General features: G+C 41.5%; 1 protein-coding gene across 1 annotated transcript in view; it reads left to right on the top strand.

The window, feature by feature from the left end:
• Positions 1-1,800: 1,800 nt before the first annotated feature.
• doc2b (double C2-like domains, beta) overlaps positions 1,801-21,135 on the top strand; it is a 130,163-nt gene continuing 110,828 nt past the window's right edge. The window contains exon 1 of the mRNA XM_059351362.1: positions 1,801-2,376. Coding sequence (XP_059207345.1) covers positions 2,031-2,376 — 346 coding nt within the window. The 5' untranslated portion in view covers positions 1,801-2,030. The remainder of the gene's footprint in view (positions 2,377-21,135) is intronic.

Genomic DNA, 21,135 nt, shown 5'->3' with positions numbered 1-21,135 from the left:
GATTTAACAGGGATTTCTCAATTTGTCGATTCACAACAAACTGATCCACTGGACCTGCTGTTTCACTGTTTATCAGAATGACTTCCACAGCTTCTAATGACAGGCAGGAAATCCTCAGCATGCATCCTGTGGGGATACCGTGCCTCGTAGTGGAGGAGGACATAATTGAGGCCACCTGTTCAGAATTCACAGAGAGAGAGTTCTGGAGGCAAAAGAGTGGCTTTCTATGGCAATGATGTTGGGCTTCCTTTGTTGGCTTATGACACATAAGGGATGTGTTTTGTGCCTTCATATTTCTTTAGAATATGAAGAAGAAGGTATGTACTTAAAAAAAAAGTCTAAAAAGAAAAAAGCTGAAAAGAGCAGTACCTGCATGAGCTCAAACTTGATCAAATCTTTTTTAATCTCGTGTCAAATTACCTTGTGAAACTAATAAAACCACCAATTAGCTCAGGTACAGCCTTTGAATTTCAATTCCACAAAGCTATAACTTGTTGCTGGCAACCAACACAAGAGGGTGCTGCATCATCTGTTCACTGCAGACATGTTTGTTCTGTTAGTGAATGGGTGAACGTGATGGCAGAGCTGCTGCAGAGGTTAGAGTTCTTAAATCTGCAAGGAGAGCCTCTCCCGAGAGACTGTAAGCCTCCTCCTTATGCAACATGAGTAACTGGAAAAGAGTGGAACACTTGCTAGTATGTTCTGAGGGAAAAACAAGTTGGATTTATTGTGAAAACAAACAAATTACACTTTGGTTTCTGATTTCAAAGCTGCATTTGCAATTGTAGGAGTCCCAACTGGCAGTAGAGGATAACTGTGTAGTTTTTAAAGACAGAAGGAACTTCCCTAGAAATCTTTGTAATTCTATTGGATCCAGTGACACCGACAAGAGGACAGGTTTAATTTTACATAAAGGTCTCCCTCTCTTTTGCAGCTTTAATAAAATTGTGTCACAGTTAATTATAACAGTCTCAATGTCATCCGGATCTGTGGCGAAATGTGTTCATATTAAAAGGGATGTGAAAGTGTACAGCATTACAGATTTACACAGACACCCACAAAATTGCAACAGATGGTAATCAATTACAAAACATGCGATAACATCAGGGTGCATAATGGGTACACAGGAAGGTCCGTGCATCTAAACAGACCAGTGTGCTGGAATGAAAAGATGAATGACGGTATGTGTGGATTATGGGGACTGGGGGGAAATTTTGCCTTGAGTGGCCCTTTCTACACCACTGTCTATATACTATATATATATATATACTGCAAGAGAAAGCACTCAAAAATGTAAGGATACTTAACTGAACCTCAGATGTTAATATGCATGTGTGCAGTTGGAAAGAACTCAGGGACAAAGACATCCTGGATGTGAATCACAAACACAAAGCATCAATTCACGGCTCATTGTCCAGGTTAACATAGCTCCAGAGGTACACACACACCCACACACTCAAGGACTCACACACGCACACGGGCATGAGTCTGGCACGGCGCTGGATCTTCCCTCCCACTGACAGATGGATGGGGTTAATATCATAATTAAGCACCTCGGCCGACGGTTCCTGTTTACCGCTCGGTTGCTAGGCAGTGACATCAGCTGATCCCTCCCTTCTTCCTCTCTAATCCCTTCCCTCTCCCTCACACACACTCCACTCTCTCTGCTCTCTCTCTCTCAGATAGGCAGCGCAGACGTGGGCAGAGTGTGGGGATATAGGCGTAGAGAGCGGGAGGGTAGGTAGTAGTGTGTGTGAGGCTGTCAGACAGCATGGTCTGGGTCTGAGGACAGCACTGGAAGACGCAGCAGCAGCAGCCTCCAGATCTCCATGTAGACCAGTGTAGTGACATCCACAGATCACCTGGACCTGTCCACCCATCAGCACCCACCCAGGACAACACCCGCCTCTTTCCAAAGAAGCAAGAGAAGGAGGAGGAGGAGGAGGACGAGGGGGGTGGGTCTGTTTATCTTTTTTTTTCTTTTCTCAGTTTTTTGGTTTTGGGAGTAGGCTCCGGGCTGGACCGCATGCATGACACAACGCAAAGGCGAGAAACCCACCATCAGCATCCAGGAGCACATGGCCATTGACGTGTGCCCTGGCCCCATCCAGCCCATCAAGCAGATCTCTGACTACTTCCCCCGTTACCCGCGGGGCCTCCCCCCTGCTGCGACACCCCACCAATTGGGCCTCGCCGGGCCCCTGTGCGCTGCCCTCTCCACCTCCTCGGCCACCACCTCTGCCACCGCCGCTGCCGAAAGTGACCGCCCCAATGAGGATAAACCAGACCGGGCTTCTGCCGGAGCCTCCGCCTCCTTACAGGCCACCAGGAGGGACGAGGAGCCTGACGTGGAGGGATACGACTCAGATGACTCCAGTGAGTGATGATTTCCCTTCTCGTCTCCATCCTACTGTTTACAACAGTGTTTTCCAACACGTCTATGTGTGCGTCTATCCCTTTTAGTTCTCCCTCTCCCTTTCTCTTATTACTGCATCTCCATTTTTTGCCACCGGTTGCCAGGCATCCCACCAGACGAGTGGCTTTTTGGCTCTGTCTGTCACCTTTTCTTCTCTCGGTTTCCTCGTCCATCTCTTTCTATCTCCAATCACCTGCCGTATGTGTGTGTGTATGTGTGTGCATGCGTGTTGTGTGTCCCTGTGCTGTAGCTAACTCTTTCCTCCTCAGTCGACAGACAGCCAACTGTTGCTGCTGCAAAGAATACAGCTCCCCCCTCCTCTTCCTCCTCCTCCTGTGCTCTCCTCCGACTGCGAGGATGATATGTGCGATTTTATTGGGGCAAATGAATACATGTGTGTGTCAACCGGTGTGTATATGTGCATTTTTCATATTCCCAGTGTCTCTGGGGTGCTCTGTCTATACTGTCGATCAGTCTCACCGGGCTGAATGATTCATGGCTTCTTGGTGAAGCTTCACATTAGTCGCAGTTTTGCGCTGAACAGAGACTGCCTGCATCTGTAAGCTCATGTATTGGCTGATGGCAAGACAGTTGCAATTGTGTGCGCATATTGTTTGTCGGCTGGTCTGTTTTTGTGTTGAGCATAAAGATGTGCGTGTGTGTGTTGTGTGTGTGTGTGTGTGTGTGTGTGTGTGTGTGTGTGTTTGTGTCCATATCTCTCTCCATCACACAGAAGGGAGGCTCCTTTGAGAAAGGCTTTGCTGAATGTCATTCCTTTAATCTAACAGGTTTGAGTGGATGAATAATAATGGAAATTAATAACATGCAGCACAGCCATTGGAGCAATAACAAGTGAAAGAGATAGAAGAAGATTTCTACATCCTGCAAAAGCATTTTTGCTGCCAGCAAACATCTTATCTTCACAAATAAATGATACGACAGTCTGCACCACATTGAGGTCTCGAGTAAATGTAGTGCCAAAATAAAAGCTGCTGCTACCTGCACCAAACCTCTGGATCTGTCTGATAAATCACTGAAACAGTAAAGGAGTCTCTGTTTTAGTGTTTGGTTGCCTCTGAACTTGTCCCGGGCAACAGCTCGCTCTGAATAACATGTTGCTCTCACGGTGCACAAAACCAGACGGTGTTTGTATCAAACTCTAACAGCCCTTCCAGAAGCTTGTCCCGAGTGTTTTCTGCACAAGAGACTTGTGATTGCAGGTTAATGTGTGACAGCAGTGCGGCTTCGCTAAGAGTTAATCCATGCAGAGCGTCATGCAGGGGGGGCTTAGGCCATCTCTAATCCAGAACTGGACAGGAGGGGTGGGGGGGATGGTAGAGAGGAGAGGCAGGTCGGGGCTGGCAGATGTTGCCCTATAACCTCAGTCATGGCAACCAGGATTTCAGTCAGAGAGAGATGCATTCTCCTAATTTGTGAGCGACTTGACTTCTGTAGCCACAAATGACTTTCTGAGGGTGTTTGCTCTTTTTGTTTTCAGCACAACATGGTGTTTGGAAATGCCTTTATGAGCATAATGTGAAGTGTGTGGGAATTTATACTATCACATGCAAAGTGATACTTCTGTTCCCTGTCAAACTCATAGCATACTGTTAAATTTACAGCAGCTATTTTTGTAGCTTTTCAAAAAGCCATCCATTCTGTCCAGGTTCCCTTTACCCCATCTACACATCCAGAAAAAATATATATTACATATTTCATACACTTTTAGTATGAAAACAATCTTGGTTTTGCAGTGAAAAGCACAAAAAACACAAGCTACTTTCTACCTGTTGCTCTAATATGCGTGTCAGATGTACAGTAGATGAAGTCAGTCGTGCTAAATGCAGCTTTGAGTAATAAGGTAGAGTGGGTCATCCATTAGTTGCAGGGCTGACGGCTCCTCCTGTCCACATGTCAAACTCCCTAAAATATTCTCGATGGTCAGGCAAGCATGTGTGTGAATAGGTGATTGTGAGGCAAATAATGCTTTATCTGTTAAAGTATAAGAAAGCGGTTTAAGTGCCATCCATTTACCATCGACTGCTACTCGTATTGTTGTAGGTGCAAGACCCCAAAAGTGGCTACTTTGACATCCCACTTACTGAACTTTTCTCTGAAACGCTCTGAGGAGAGAATTACGGCAAGTGTGCGCCTTTGTGCCCATTGTACAGTTCGCCATGCAGAGACATGCCAAGACAGAGTCCTTGAAAAAATTGGGAACTACAATCAGGAGTATAGCAGCAGCTGCTTTGGAGGGTGGCCAGTCAGAACAGGTACAAACACTTTTGCCTTTAGACGTGGTGCGACAACACATTGTGCGACATAGAGTAAAGCATGCTGCAGTCCTTAACATAAGGTATGCAACTTGAAAAGACAGATGCTTTTACAGTTCTACAACATCTGGATAGTCTTTGATTTCGTTCTGTATTGTGGTATGCATACAATTGCATCATATTGGCATTGTTTTGTTTTTTTAACATACTTGTTTTTAAGATGTCAGTTGAGGATTAGTCACTCTGCCTGTTTATGCAAACGTCAAAACAACTGCTCCTCTCCATCCTCCCTGCTAATAAGGCAATTAGACACAAACATCTGCGGGAGCATCATCGTAATGATTTTACAATCACCTAAAGAGTCATCAGTGATGCAGGATAATCATGAAGTCAACTCCCAAAAAAAAATAAAAAAAATAAAAATGAGGCCAAGAGAGGAAGAGCGTCAGAGTAACTATGGTAGCAATTGATTGTAAATAAAAATATTGGATGGGCTCTCCTAAGTCTGAGTCATCTGCATGCTTATCACCAGCCTCACCTACAGTTGATGTGTCTAATGAAATAAATAAATAAATAACAAGTGGCTGTTTGGTTCTGATGCAACGTCCCAAATAATCCCAAGCTGTTGCTGCCAAGGGAGTTTAAGAGGAGAAACATAAGGCGTATAAACAACATACTAGCAGCAGCAGGAGTCTGCTTTAAGGAACGACACCACATACTCAGTTGTTACTGTAAAACCTGCTGTACAATATGTAGAAGTCACACCAAAGCACTTAACACTACAAGTGTCTCAGATTCACATTTTCACTCATTTTTGCACCAAAGACACATTTTCTATGTGTCTGCATGTGTTTTCGGTTACTTTCTTTCCTCTGCTAAAACAAAGATCCCCTTGTTTCTTTGCATCTGCTTGAATAAAATTAAAGTAAATCAACCTTTGCTAATACATATAATCAAAATGTAACAATAAATACGTCACAGATTTTGCAGCATACACTGTAAAAAGGATTTCTCCTTGAACACTCAAGCTGTGTTGGAAGACTTGCAGAAGGAATCAAGGCTGTTTGATTGAAGCTCACTATAAAAGCTCACTTTTGCAGACATTACAGCTTACGGAACTGATTTCACAACAACTTATTGTTCTGCCTTATAAGAGTAGCTTGTGTACGTTTGCTACTTCACCTCATCTCGGAGGGTTAGTTAAGTTTAACACACTTGTTTTAAGGATGATCTGACCATTATTTGCCTCATACATACGAGTCATGCTCCAAGGTAAACTAATTTTTCCCTCCCGGCAGTGCAGAAATCGGCGCTGTGATCAGTTTGATTTTGTTTGTCTTTCAAAAACTCTCTAACTGTTGCTGCATGAAATGCAAGAGAAAGGAACTCTCTTCTTCCTGTTGTTTGTGATTTAAAACAGCCAGCGCTGCCCCAAATTGGCTCTTCACGCTCCTGCGGGACTTGATCCAGTATCTGCATGCTTCCTCTGGGGGGGCGGAGGAGGGTGGAGCCGTGCGGCAGTGTTCTCCCTTATGTACCGAATCACACAGGGATATCTCAATCCTCGCTAAGAACCTGCTGGCTAATCTGCATAACAGCAGCACTTTCTGATTCATTGTGACTCAACCTTGATTTTAATTGAAACGGAAAAGTGCATTACCCACCAAGTGTCCCAGCTCCCCTGTGAAGGGGGTGGAAATCAAAACCAAGTGGACATCTGAATCTCTGCCACATCAATTAATGATTGTTTGTAGTGGGTGTAGAGGGCCACGTCCCCGCCGCGGCCAGGAGAAATGACTGGTGTGACCCACATGACAGAGCAGGCTCTTGTGTTTCTGAGAGATAAGCCTCAGAGCCATATGTGTTGACAGGACGAGTGCAGGTTGGTTAGGGGGGGGGGGGGTTGGTAATGTATGCACACGCAGGTCTCCCCTGAGAGGGCTCGCTCTGGCAATACTGCTGTCTCCTCAGCACAAGACTTGAGCTACAGTGTTTGCTTGTAGATGTCAACTGGTGGGGAGAGATGCAGTCAGGAGGAAGCGTCTAAAACTGAGGAAAACGATATGTCAGAGGAAGTAAATAAAATCAAGAAAACTACATTTTTTATTCTGCTGTTGAGGATAATGGGGATTTATTTGGAAAATGTGGCAGAATTTTTGCATGAAAAAGTATTTTCTGATGTCTTTGGAGTTATGAATCAATGATGTTCGTGTTGAGTTTATATATATATATATATATATATATATATATATATATATATATATATATATATATATATATATATATATATATATATCATTTGATATATCCTTTGAAAAATCATTTTCAAGAGATACCTGGCCAAGAAGGCTGCAAGTTACAATATTAAACACAGTTAGTACAAACAGAACAAATACAGCCAGTGAGCATCAATAGCTATCGAGCAGTCACACTGATCACAGGAACTGCTTTCTTTTCCCTTTAAAATCGATTTGAATTCCCCAGTAGTGATCAGCTCAGTAATAAAAAGCTTTATTACATTCAGTTCTCACTCTTGGGACCAGAATCTGTAAAGTGTTTTAAGAGGAAAGACCACATTGAGTTTGGTTTCGACACATGTATGTACCCAGATAGGAAGGGAGCAGCCCAAGAATAGATTAGGAGATAAAAACTAACTAATGAGAGAGCCTGGGGACATACAAAGGCTAGCATGTAACCAATGATTTATTTATTTAAATGCCCATTGCTATGCCACTGACAATAGCTAATGAGTCAAAGCCACCCCCCAAGTGTGACGTCAGTTCTGACCCTGCCTAAACCATATCTACTGTACATCTAACAAGACATTCATCAAAATAAACCAATAAAGTTCCATCATAACAATGATTAACTTCGCTTATTTAGCACTTTTAGATTAATATAGATTACATAAGAAAGTCAGGAGGGCAATCACAGCCCATTAAGACAAGAGGAAATTAGTTTTTCTACAGAATCAGCCTTCCTCTTGGGAGCTATACTATAGTGTGCAAAGCTCTGTCTCCTTTCATAGCCACAGGAAGGTGGAGAGCAGAGGGTGGCAAAGCAACCCCACCTCTCATGAGCCCTGTCGTCTTTGATGGGCCCCTAAACACAGGGCTTTCACCCAGGAGACTGGAGCTAGCCTTCTGTGTAAAACTAAAAGTAAAGTAGTAAACTAATAGGAGAGAACTGCTACTGGATTGGTATTCTCTATTAACAGATTCTGTGAGTCTGGATGTTGGAATTGATATCAAAAATTGTACCGGTGCATCTTTACCTGGTTAAGAAACGCATGTCTTATTACAGTCGTAGCAGTGCTGCATTTCACAATGCATCTTTAGTTCAATGCTACATCGCAGCTGGGTGTGGTCACAAACTCAACAAACTGCTGCTACATTCATGTGGTGTCGGAATAACTAGAAAAGTCCAGTTGAACAACTCACAAGTAGATCAGCGAATATGACTTGTCAAATTGAGATATTAACAGAAACATAGCAGATAAATTTAAATGTTGCAGTGATGGTAAGAAACCTTTTTCCCCCAAACTGCATATCATTTTTGCTCACGTCATATGAAATATGGTATTCGGTCCTACATTAGTTATCATTAGAACAAGTCAGGTAAAGCAATATTATACCGACCATTATGTTGTTTAAACGCTCTGATCAATAAAATATAACACATTTTTATAGCGTCTATGTTGTTTGCACATTTCGACTTAAAATTCATGATCACACTGAAATCAGAAAAATATACTTCCCAACTTGAGAAATCCAAGAATCCAAGCAGCATGTGAACGCAACATACATCTAGCAAAACCCAAACTGCGCTGATGAATAGTGTCAGGTGTGCCACACATTTGAACCCTTCAGTGTGCAGAGGTTAGTGCTGCAGCAAGTTCCTTCATTCAGGATTTAGTGTGAAGTTGCTCTTTAAGAGTTCTGCAGTGTACTCTCGGGTTCTGCCTTGTGCTGCCTTGTAGTTAATTAAAATCTTTTTAAAATTGAACGTGTAAAACAAACTGGGAATCTGATTGAGAGGCTAAAACAGAGCTATCCTTCTTTCTGTGGACCAATGAGAGCACTTATCCACAAACCCTGGAGATGGCCGAAAAAGAAATGCAGACCAGTTGTAAGCTGCAAGAGAAGAATATGCTCTTATGAAATATAAGGATTTGTCATGTGGTTTTGCCTTTTATTAGTAATGTAACTGCAAAACTGCAGCACCAAATCAAAGGCTAAGTCACCGGTGCTCCATGCTAGCTCTTAGGTATAATGCTGATTAAAGGCACATGCGTTTGACAAAACAATGCTGTTTTAGACAAGAAACAATTCTCCAAAGTTGGCTTTTCAACAGTTTTGCAGTAAAAATTCCTTTGGTATCTGATGAATGGGATAATCTCCTGAAAACTCTGCATATTCCTTTAAGGGTAGAGGAGGAGGAAGTGTGCATCAAGCCATCTGTTGCCTCTCTCAGACCAAAAGCCATTTCCAGACCTTTGCAAAACAGAGGGCGGCATCAATCCACTTGAAAACATCTCCTGAGCCTCATAATGCTCAGTTCAATGTAAAGAGTGATTTCAGCGATGCTGTGCCCAGCACAGTAGAATCCTATTAAGAGTCTATCTGCAAGCTGTCATGCAGTAGTAATGACTCACTGTAGTGTCCCATGTTTTCCTGTGAATAACCCAGCACTAACAAAGTGGGCCAGATTGTCAGCCTGTTCACATTATGGGTTATTATTACTGGTGCTGTCTCTCAACAGGAGCCATGGAGTGTTTTAAGTTCGCAGCAGCACTGTTTCATCAGATACAAACTGCCTCTGCCCTGCCTCCATCCCACTAAGCACATTATGTAATGATAATGCCAGCTATTACACAGATCCATTTGGTGTCAGGGGCTGTCATCAGAGGGGAGAAATTTTGTTTGGCTCCAGTTTGTCACACTTTGCTTGCATGCATTAAGGGAGTGTGTTTAAATATTGCTGGTGATACTGGGGCTCTTAAAAGCTTCAGTTTTTTGAAATGCAAAATCCACCTTTTTTTAATAAATCAGTTTAATCCACAGATTGTCAGAAGGAGAGTAAGAGAGTGCTTCATCCCCCTTACTGAGAAGTCACTCCATTTGCCTAAATTAAATCCCAGTGTCTGATCACTCCTCTGCCCACACCAAGTGATGAATCAAAACTTAACTAACTTAACCACAACTGCAGTGAGTGGGCACTCTGTCCGCAGAGAGCTCGAGTCACCAGATTTAGATGTTATGCCTCTCGTCTCTTTGGTATGCTTTGGTTTAAAGCAGGAGTGTGCTGAGTGCAGTTTAATGAGGTCACATTAAAGGACATCTGGCTACGCAAGTTCAAAGCTTTTAAACTGTTACTTCTGATTGCCAATTGTAGTTTAGGGCACAGTTCCAAATACACTTAATGATCATATCTAATTGTTAATTCAATAGGAACAACTTAAGCCTTCATTACATAGCAACTTGGTTTATTTAAGGTTGAGCTGGCTAAAAACCATTCACACAGGAAATATACATATATTATGTCACCCAAAGCTTTCTGGGGGGACATTTTCAGGTTTTGTTTATAGTTATTCTCTCCCATGCTGGCAGTTGCTGCAGCCACAAAATTGCAAAATTCAGTCAAAGGGGGGAAGTCTGGCTGGTGTTAAGGTTGGACAGGGTCAGTTGATGATTTTTAAATCCAGATTTCTTTATTCTATGGATTATACTATGGATTAGCCTGAGTCAATTTAATTTCCGGCCACAGTAGGCAGCCATTTCCAGCAACCAATTTCTGATTAAACAACTGCATTATACTTTCTCATCACCAAATGCAGAAAGACAAAATTTAATGACAAGCCTGTTATGGAAGTCAGTCACATAGCAACTAAGAAGTTTGATATATAACGGAATTGGTTGCAACATTGTTAATAATTAACCATTAACCATCAATAACAATGTGTGGGTGACACTGTTCTCAGCGATGTCCAGCAGTCGATCATGGGTGCCGCAACCTTAGCATAAAAAAAGTTCAGTGAGAGGCAACATAATGTTAAAAGCTACAGAGATCAGATGTTGGGTGGCTGGGATTGGTGGTGGATGGGTCAAATTCCCCTGTCTTTCAACCAGGCGACCAGTGTCCCATTGATGGACGTCATGTGGAGAAGTGGAGATTTTTAAGTCTAACCTTGTTCTTTTTTCATAACCCAAGCATAGTGGTTTTGATGCCTAACTTTAAGGATGTGGTTTTAATGGTTAAACCTAACTGCTGTACAGCATTAATATCGTGATTAAGTGACCATAAGGTTTAAAACTGCATGATTGTGATTACAACAGCATTTCTCTTGTACCAACAATGTGTTGTGGTCACATGGATATGATACAAATTGTAGTGCAAAATCATACAAACCCCTTCATGAGAATAGATTTAAATAGGCTTTTTGCTTCCATGTTAGCCACAACAACTCTATGAGATGATAATGAGTGTCCGTCAGCCCCCTTGTTGCCAAAACTGAAAAAAAAAGTGTATTCTGATTATTATTGAAAAAATATAATTTGACCTGGTACCACAGTAACAAGTCAATTATATTTTCAAAGTCCACACAGCTGTGAAGGTCTTTGCATGCAGAGGGAGTCATAGATTTTCTGCAAAGACCGACTGCAGTACAAACAGAACCGCATATTCTGTTCATGTCTGGAATATAAAGTATTACACTATAAGGTGCGGATAAGTCATTTTTTATCCGCTAAAATCAATAGAACAAACTTTTTGTTCAAATAAGCTAGTGCTGACCCTACCCGGTGGGAAATACTGCCTACCTTGACTCACTCCAGGTTCAAATAGACAGGAATCAATGATTCCTTAAATTTTCCCTGTGCAGCCAGGGAGGCCTCCTGATTGGAAAGCAGTGCTGAACTTCAAAACCCATCGTGATTGCTTTCCTCATTTGAAAAAAAGTTTATCTGTAATTAATTGTTGACCTAATCTGAAGATGTTTATTAGATCTTGGATATCTGAAATCTATGTCGTCTGTTTTCTTGTTCAACAGAAGTTCAGCTATTATCAGAGGAGCATTTTGTAAGTCATAGCCCAACACTTGTTTTTCTTACGCAGCTAAAGAGACTTTCTTTCTTTCCCCCTGAGTTCCTCTTGAAGATGCTGAACTCAAGTTCTTTCAAGACTTCTGCGTTCCACCTGAGCTGGATCGATATTAAGTTTCTGCCCTGTGTCTTTGGACTCTTAGAAGCCACATCTTAGTATTTCTGTCTTTCAGCTGCTGCTCCCACAAGAGGGAAAACTCAATGAGTAGTACAACACAGCTCTGCTGTAGACACACTGCAGACCACAGTTTCTGGCCTCAAAGAGGAGTGTTGGGCTGGAAATGACCTCACCTGGACTAATACCAGCCAGACAGGAGGATTTACTTGTGTAGGTGTATTGTGTGCTTCTTTCATTGTCTGCTAACTGGATTTGATTTCCTTGGAGTGGGGGGTGTTGTGTTTTACTTGCCAGATGGTCTCTAGACAACAGCAGGATAAGGATTATGCATGTAATCTCCAATCACAATGTATTAATGCTACAGAGAAATTACATTTGTTTTCATGGCTATTTGATATATTGTGTTAATTTGAATATGAGAGTGGAAAGTCTCCAGTCATTGGAATCAAAAAGGTTTGTCCTTTTGGGACCATGAGTGTTTTATAGAGAAAGAGTGCATTTAAGGGGGGGAAACAAACAGTCACTCTCCATTAACTTTGTATTAAAAGAAGGTGCCTCCTTCGCAATTTCGTACACTAACAAAAAACTGGAAAATGGTCTTAAGCTGCTATGTGGTAGAATGTGCTACCAACAGGTTAAAGAACCCAGAGTTAAGTTTTTTTTAATTGCGGAACCAAAAAAAAAAGAAAAGAAAACGAGGACAAAAGTAGATACAGACGCATACAGATACAATGAAAACTGTGGGATCCTTAAACTCAGTATATTTAACGATAAGAAACCATGGGCTGAAACACTAAGAAATTGTCTTCTTATTCAAACTATTAGATTAAACCATAGAATTTGATCATTTTATCACTCTATGTGTACCAGAACAAGTTGGTTGTAAGCAAGCTAATGTTGGCTACATGTTAGCAAGCTAATGTTTGCTATATGTTAGCAAGCTAATGTTAGCTATATGTTAGCAAGGTAATATTAGCTAATATCCACTTTTGTCCTCTTAAAGCTCTTCAAAGTTCAATTTTTCGATTCGTCTGATTTTAAAAATGTTGTTCTGGGTTCTTTAACTTGTTGGTAGTGCATTTTATCACCCAGCAGCTTTTTACCATTTTTCTGTTTTTTGCTAGCGGACAAAATTGTCAAGGAGGCACCCTCTTTCAATATAAAGTAAATGGAGAGCTATAGTTTGTTCCCCACCCCAGGGTATTAATTAACCTGATTTGTCATAGATTTCTAACTGATGGCGGTAACATTACCCTAAGTTATGTAGAAAATCACTTTTTTTTGTTTGTAGAAAAGGTAGATAATGCAGTCAGTAAGTCTCTGTTTCCATCCCCCCTTTTTTAAGTGTAACCACAGAGGTAAGGGGTCATCCCTATGTTCCCTGGGACCTATGTTCCCCGGGTCCTGTTTTCTCAGTTTTTCCCAAAAAGGGTCCTATGTTCCCCTGTAGCAATAGCCTACATACCAGGGAGCATAGGACTCTTTTTCTGAAAAAGGGTCCATATGTTCCCCATTGTTGCGGGGTGAAGGTTAGGGTCAGGGTTAACTTGAGACCTGCAGGTTTGCCACCGCTGACCTAATCTTTTCTTATCTAGGCCTATTTGCATATTCACATCAAACAGCCCATAGGCCTACATAGGCCTATTTGCCATGGAATTTGGCAGTAATGGTGGAAAAAGTAACAGACCGGGGAGCATAGGACCCTTTTTGGGAAAAACGGAGAAAAAGGGTCCTATGTTCCCCAGTCTCATACAAAGAGGGGAACATAGGACCCGGGGAACATAGACACACTCCCAGTGGTAACACAAGAAATTCTTCTTGTCAACATATTGCAAAAAAACTTTTACACTTGGTTGAGGTGGAAAGACTGATGCGTCAATCAAAGCAACATGCGAGAATGTGCAGATGAAAACAAAATTAATCATCACTATGTTAAGCACATTTGTCACTCAAGTTTCTGCTCCAGTAAAAAGACTAAAAACGGCAGCAGATGAAAACATCAGGTCTGTGTGGAGCAGTGAGGAAACCATAACACTCCTATTTGTATAACATAAATGCCATTTTCTATAGTGTTGTCTACATTGTTCACTCTTTTAAATTGCGTCATCGTTGCACCACCTTCTTCTGAAATGCCACCCGAGTGGAGAAATAAAACCACGACTCTTAATCTCACAGACAATGGTAGTGGATGAAATGGAATTAATTTCCCTTTAAAGGGAGATATTTGGTGTGCAGATTTTCTTTTTTTCTTTCTGCTCATTAAATTTGTGCCCATCAGGTTTTTATATTTCTTCTTTAAGAGTGCAAATTTCGTCCTTCCGTTGACGCTACAGGAGTGGTCACAGTGTGTCACTAAAAAAATTAGGAGACATCCTCTAGGGCAGGGGTGTCAAGCTGATCTGTGAAAGGGCCGCTGTGGCTAGTGGTTTTTATTCCAACCAAGCAGGAGCACACCTGACTCGACTCTTTCAATTAACCGAACTGTCTTCATACAGTTTCAGGTGTGCTCTTGCTTGGTTGGGACACAAACCTGCAGCCACAATGCCCCTTCATGGATGAGTTTGGTACCCCTGCTGGGCATTATTAAGGTCCACAGCACGTTCCTTGGCCAGCAGTTGTCCAGATGCCTTTGTCTGGACTAAAGTTTAGGATGGACTTAATTACACCAGTGTATATAACAATTTGGCAGATTTGGTAGGGTTAAATTAGACAATAAAAATCACAAGCAGCTGTTCTGACTTCCACAAAGCAATATCCCTGCCTCATTTGGCAGATGAGGTGAAACTAATACCTCAACATTAAAAATCAAGCACTTTTCACAGTATTGCATGACATTTAATTGTCATGATGAGCCTTAAAAACCATATTTAGTATGCATGCTGTGTCTCCAATAAAAAAACATCAAAATATCATCACAGAGAGGCTTACATAAAGATCCATGACTCGTCCGCTTCTGGCAGCCCCACAAAGTAGCAGAGCTTGAGTCATCTTTATAGGGAGCCACGGGACTGAAAAAACTCACAAGGCCAAAAAAATTACATTTTTTCCATGAAAGTCCACTTTTATCAATAAATGCAGGGGTGTTCTTGATGGTGTTACATTAAAGCCTCTAAACCTCCACTTTGGGTGAGGAGGGAAATGAGGAGGAGTAACTGTACCTCACATCACCGGAAAAAGGTTGGTGGAAGAACGTAATAAAAGTAAAAGCATATGATTCCTGCTTACAATTTGGCTTGTCCAATATCTTCTGTAAAAAAAGTATGTGTCTTTTAGCCAACTCAGGCAGTCGAAAATTAGCATAAATGTGGTATGGAAAAGTGTCAGTCAAACATTTACTTACTTGCTATTACATCTGGGAAATAACTTGACCAGACCGGTTGTGGTGAACCCTGTCACTAATGATAAATTAACCCTGTGATGAGTGGTTAAAAATAAAAAAGCATCGCTATCTACTCAAATCCCATTAAAATCCTGCAAAGTGTATTCTTCTCAGCCTGTTGAGATTAAATATTTGACTATGAGGCTCTATTAGCTCCAGCTGCTCTCTGCTGTTTCAAATTCACACCATCACTCATCTTAATTTACATTCTGTCTTGAACTGTTACAGCAGTGTTAGGATGGATAGAAGGCCACGAGGAGCAGTGATGTACTGTTCCCTTTGATTCACATAGATACTTTGAGGTGTCTGCAGCACTGTTGCCTTCCTTTATGCACCCTGAGGTTTAACGTGATAATGAAGTACAGTGCTGTAAGCCCTTGCACTATTCTCCAGCGCATTAGCAGGAGCAGTAAACTTGAGTGCATCATAAAAAAAACACATCAATAATCCTTTAAAATGTAAATCTCCAGCCTTGAGTGTAAACACAATCCTTGTAGTAGACGTGCTGTGACACTGAGTCAACATTTGATGGAACATAGTGTTTGTTGTGGGGGTGCTCCATGAAAACATCACACTCAATCATATTATAATGATATGAAAGTCTTTATTTTTCTCTGTATCTGATCACAGGGCTCTAAATAAGTCTGTAGAACACCATGTTTCATATCTTTCATTATTTCAAGCTACTTCAAGGCATTTTGCTCCCCTCCTCTCATGAAGCCAGGTGTTGTTGCACAATGCTTTTATTTTTGTTTGTGCTGCAACAGAGAATGGATAGTTACAATCTGGCTATTGTTCTCCAGTCATGTGAGTTGATGATCCCAAATACTGTCAATATGGTAGCTACCATGTTTTCACAGGAATGCAGTAAAAGAACAAAGACAGTCAGGCTGCTCATCCTGATCGCTTAACCTCTGTGCAGCATAACGTCTCATTCCCATTATTAGAAAATATGTTTAACCTGAAATGAAGCTAGCTCTTAACTTAATTTTATTTTTCTCACCAACTTGTTATCCATCCTTCCATTCATCCATTTTCCTCCGCTTATCCGGGTCCTGGTCGCGGGGGCAGCAGGTTAAGCAGAGCATTCCAGACGTCCCTCTCCCCAGCCACAACGTCCAGCTCCTCCTGGGGGACCCCGAGGCGTTCCCAGGCAGGCGAGATATATAATCCCTCCACCATCCTCCGTAGGGTGGCTTGACTCAGCCTTAGATAGGGTGAGAAGCTCAGATATCCGGAGGGAGCTCGGAGTAGAGCCGCTGGTCCTTTGCGTCGAAAGGAGCCAGCTGAGGTGGTTTGGGCATCTGGTAAGGATGCCTCCCGGGCTTCTCCCGTTAGAGGTGTTCTGTGTATGTCCAACTGGTAGGAGGCCCTTGGGAAGACCCCAAACTTGTTATCCAACAGTTCCTAATTTAGACATCCAACAGTTGCAGGGCAACATTATCATTCATTGTGTTTTAGCTCGGTTTTGGTCTATACCATCTCTTCAAGGAAATATGTTGCTATTTAGCTGCTAAATGCTTTTTACACTTCCAATGTGATGTGGTTTGACTTGCTCTTTTTTTGGTTTTCCATTAGCAAAAGTTGCAGATAGTACCTGGTATGTAGTGGGTTTTTTTTAGTGCCATCTCGGTTGAGCTTCCAAGCAAGCTGAACCAATTGGAGTTAAAATACTGCAGACCACTGATTGGTCGGAGAGAATTAAGGTCATAAAGCTAAGGGGAGCAGCAGATTCAGGTTGTCATTCTCTGGTGGTTCATCACCAAGACATATTGGTTTTTTTTTTATAAAGTATTGACTATGGTCACTACATACATTAATGCATTAATAAGTAAGGAGTTGGTTCCAATGGTTTCAAATTTAGGTGTCAAGTCCCTTCAAAAAGGTTTCATGGGCATCATGAGTCGGTAAGAAGAAAAACAAAGTTCTTCTACAAAACTACTTCTTTTTGGTGAAACTTTGAAAGGGGCCTCAGTGTTTTTCTGAAAGTACAGCATTTCAGTTAATTTACTTAGTTGCCTTCCACCACTATCTTAAAGTAAACTTTTACATACAAAGTGAGGAGGGGAAAAAAAGCCTGCAGGTTTTCGCTCGTATCCACTCGATTAGCATTTGTTTTCATCCCACCAGGTAGAAATTTTGTATCTTACTGAAGAGAGCAGCAGAACAAAAATCCCACACAGTGCTCCAAACAATAATTCAGAAGGCAGCATCATCGCACCATTTCCAGGAACTGATGCTGTGAGTTTCAAAGGTTTGACTCCCTGCAGGGTCTTATCTTTTTGTGTGTTCTGACTCATGATTTCTCTGCAAGTCCCTTCGTTTCTTTTGAATTGTTTGTTTGTCTCAAACCTACAGTAAGCTCCTGCACAAACATAACTAAGTAACTGCAGAGTATTTCATCCTGTCTTCAACGAGTAGTTTTACCTCATAGCAAGTATTGATCGAAAGAGCTTAGAAAGCCCTTAATGTTTGGTGGTGACTACTTTTTCTAGGCAGAGTGGGTTGACTGCACTCGGACGTCTGTGTGGCTAAAAGTAAAATAACTTGAGCAAAGAAATTACAGTCATAACGGCAGGTAAATATATATTTAATATCAGAGTCCTACTCGCTCGAGTATTAACAGGAAATGGAGCCAAAGAGGAAATGGGAATGCTGCCTCACATTCTGTAGGCGGGGAAACTAACAGAAAGATAAAAATACATGCAGAGTATGTATACAAAATGTGTCATACAGGATGAAAAACAGTCTGATTACTACACCAACGTTGCTGCACAAACTCTCATTTTCTCTGTTCTCTGAAAATCTTTTCAAAGTAAAGTAGGATTATTGAATTGTATGTCATATGTTTTAAATTGAAACAACAAAAAGATTTATTTCAGTTCCCTTCAGAGTCCAGCTCTTTAATTCTTGACCGATGGTAAATAAAATCTATATATACTGAAAAAAGGCTTTATCAGCAGAAATCAATATTTGTGTCCTGCACTATTCGTACCGGAAAATTCTCCCCCCCATGAAATCACATTAAAATGAACAAAACCCACAGATATTAGATGCAGGCTTCCAAGCTTTCAGCAGACATTTAATTGTATAATTGAGTAGAGAAATTAAGTTCTTTCATCTCCTAATGTACCCATCTAGCTCTCTCAAAGTCAGAGTCTCATTACACTGAGGTTCAGCTCTCATTTAAGTGTGGGAAGGATGAAGACTACTTGGTGCCAACATGGTGATAACATGCAGTGGAGCCCAGCACTGAGAAACAACACACAACATGTGCGTGCAGCCCATACCAAACAGCTGATTGTGCCTTCAAAGCAAATCAGACTTTCGTTTGATCCAGTGTGCTCTGACGCAGAGGAAGCAGTCGATATCAAGAACATGAAGTGTGATAAATAAAGAGTGCTACTTGGGTGTTTGAATCATCTGTTCAAGTACTGAATCAACCCTGCGCTGACCAAATGTGTCTTCATTTGCTAACTGATGCTTAACTCACAATCTCTTAGAACTATTGTATCACAGCTAAAATATCTGTATGATATCCCTATAGCTCTTTCCTTTCCTTTCCTCAAATATTTCCCCATGCCAGAAGGTGGCAGTAGTCTGGAGAAGGGTGAGAATATGTCTGTTGTCTGTGTTGTTTTCCTGCTTTGTCCCATTTGTTAGTTGTTGCTTCCCTGAGCAGTCAATCAGAGACTTCTATATGGATGTATAAAGACAAGTGATAAGATATAGTGCTGGAAGTAGGACTCCTTCATTCCTATGAAATGCCAGCATTTCCTTTAGCCTTGCCTCCAAGCCACTCAGTCTTGGGTTGAGGGGCACAGAGGAAGGAAAAAAAATACCTGGATTTAACCATTAGTGAACTTTCCAACTTGCAGGACATTTACACACATCTCTTTTTCAATGTATTTAATGGAGGAAAGTATTTTTAGAGTCACGTGATGGATCCAGAAGCTGCAGATCCACATTTTGGCCAATATGTTAAATTGGCTTCAAACTCAGATGTTTGATGAGAGATCAACATTTTTTGCTGGGTTGTTTTTGGTGTTTTTTTTATGGACAGAGAGGACTTTAAATTACTGTTTACACTGCTGACCAGTGACCACCAAAATATAGGTGTACAAGCAAACGTTAAATTAAACCTGAGCAAGGTCCTTGGCAGTCAAAAGAAAACAAGCAGCACTGATGCGTGGTTTCGACAGATGTGTTTACTGTAATTTGTTGTTTTCAAGCATATTCTGGGCACCATTTTCTGCCTGTAAAGCACATTACAGAAAATGGCCCTCTAATAGCCTGCTTGTAGGTTCAGTGTACTTTGCAGCATGGCTTTGTTGTGGAACACCATTTTAGCATTCCTCATCAAGGTCAACCCTCCCCCCGCGCACTCCTGCTGTAGAGATTGCAGTTTCTCTGAAAAGCTCCATTCGTATAGATCAGAGTGCAGTTTGATCGGATCCTGCTGGTTCTAACAAGTCGGCAACATCTTGGTAAGCTACCCCTTGATCCCTCCAGAGATGCATTTACACTAAACATCAAGCAAGGTCCAAAAGTAGCACAATGGTAAAATGCTCCTGTTTGACTGAGATTTCAAGGTCCTGTGCAGGCTTCCAGTTTCACTTTCATTCATGCTTGTCATGTTCCATCTATTGAATTAGTACAGGAAATGTTGAATATTATTGCTCATGTAGAGTGTGTCGCCACACTCCAAAGTTATGGGAAAACAAAGTGTGACAGTCAATATGGTGTACAATGTCTGCAGAAACAGTCAGAAAGATAGATGCACAACACAGTGTGTGACTCTGCATTTGTCACTGTCCGTTGTGTTTTAAAATGGGCTGGAAAAACCCTCATTGGAGACATATAATTATTTCCAGGAACAGTCTGATGGACGTTCTCTAGTCTCAATCACTGGATGTAGACAGTTGGTATAAGCCTGTATTTACCTCCCCTATATATAATACCCCAGCTCTCTATTTTGCAGGGGCAGCATCACTGTTTTCGAAGCTTTGAGTGCCCAATATGATCGTGTTGGTTGAAAGAAGTACAAACAAGCCGGAGAGTCCTGGTGAATGATAATGGGTAGAGCCAGACCATTTTCTAGCGATATGTGTGGAGATACATCTGGATATTCAGAATGTTTTCTGATATGCCCCCATGAACCCTGTGGCTTCTTTCATTCTGAAATTGAAGGATTTGGTAAAAGTCTTGCATTAAGTTGTGTAGTATTCCAGCCAGCCAGTCTTTTTCAAGATACATGATAACAGAGCTGCCTCACTATGGGAGGCTCGGGTACAAGTAGAGTTACAGGCTGAATAAGCCACCTACGTACCTTTATGACATTTAAAATCAAAGAACACTCACTCGACTACAGTACAATTCTTCTTCTCATTGTTTGATAAATGTTAGATTAAGTGTCTTGAAAAGTCAAGTATTTATTCAAATTTATTGTAAGGTCCTTGTTGACTTAAATTCAGACATCAGTCCTGTTATTTATTAAATATGCCAGTTCACTGTTGCAGATTGAGTTCAGTTTCTTTGTTGCATTAGAGAACTTATAATGCTCACTGACTTTAAATACCCCATGGTATCCCACCACTTTGTCTTAACCAGCTCAAACTACAGAAAAACTAAGATTTGTCCCAATGTCACTTGTGTAAAATCCAATAGAAATGTGGTCAGAATGGTAATGGTAGCACCAACTGCTCTGAGACTCAATCTGGAGGCAACAGATTTGAATCGTAGACTCCCACACAGGACGAGATATCATGTGCTGACTGTCCATGTTGACCTGCCTTATTCTGCACAGACCAGTGCAGACTGTTCATGCTGGTAAAAATCAATTACTCTGG

Source organism: Centropristis striata, chromosome 15 (genome assembly GCF_030273125.1).
Source record: "Centropristis striata isolate RG_2023a ecotype Rhode Island chromosome 15, C.striata_1.0, whole genome shotgun sequence".
NCBI lineage: Eukaryota > Metazoa > Chordata > Actinopteri > Perciformes > Serranidae > Centropristis > Centropristis striata.
Note: the sequence above shows the minus strand (reverse complement) of the source record. Positions and strands in the feature narration are given on the sequence as shown.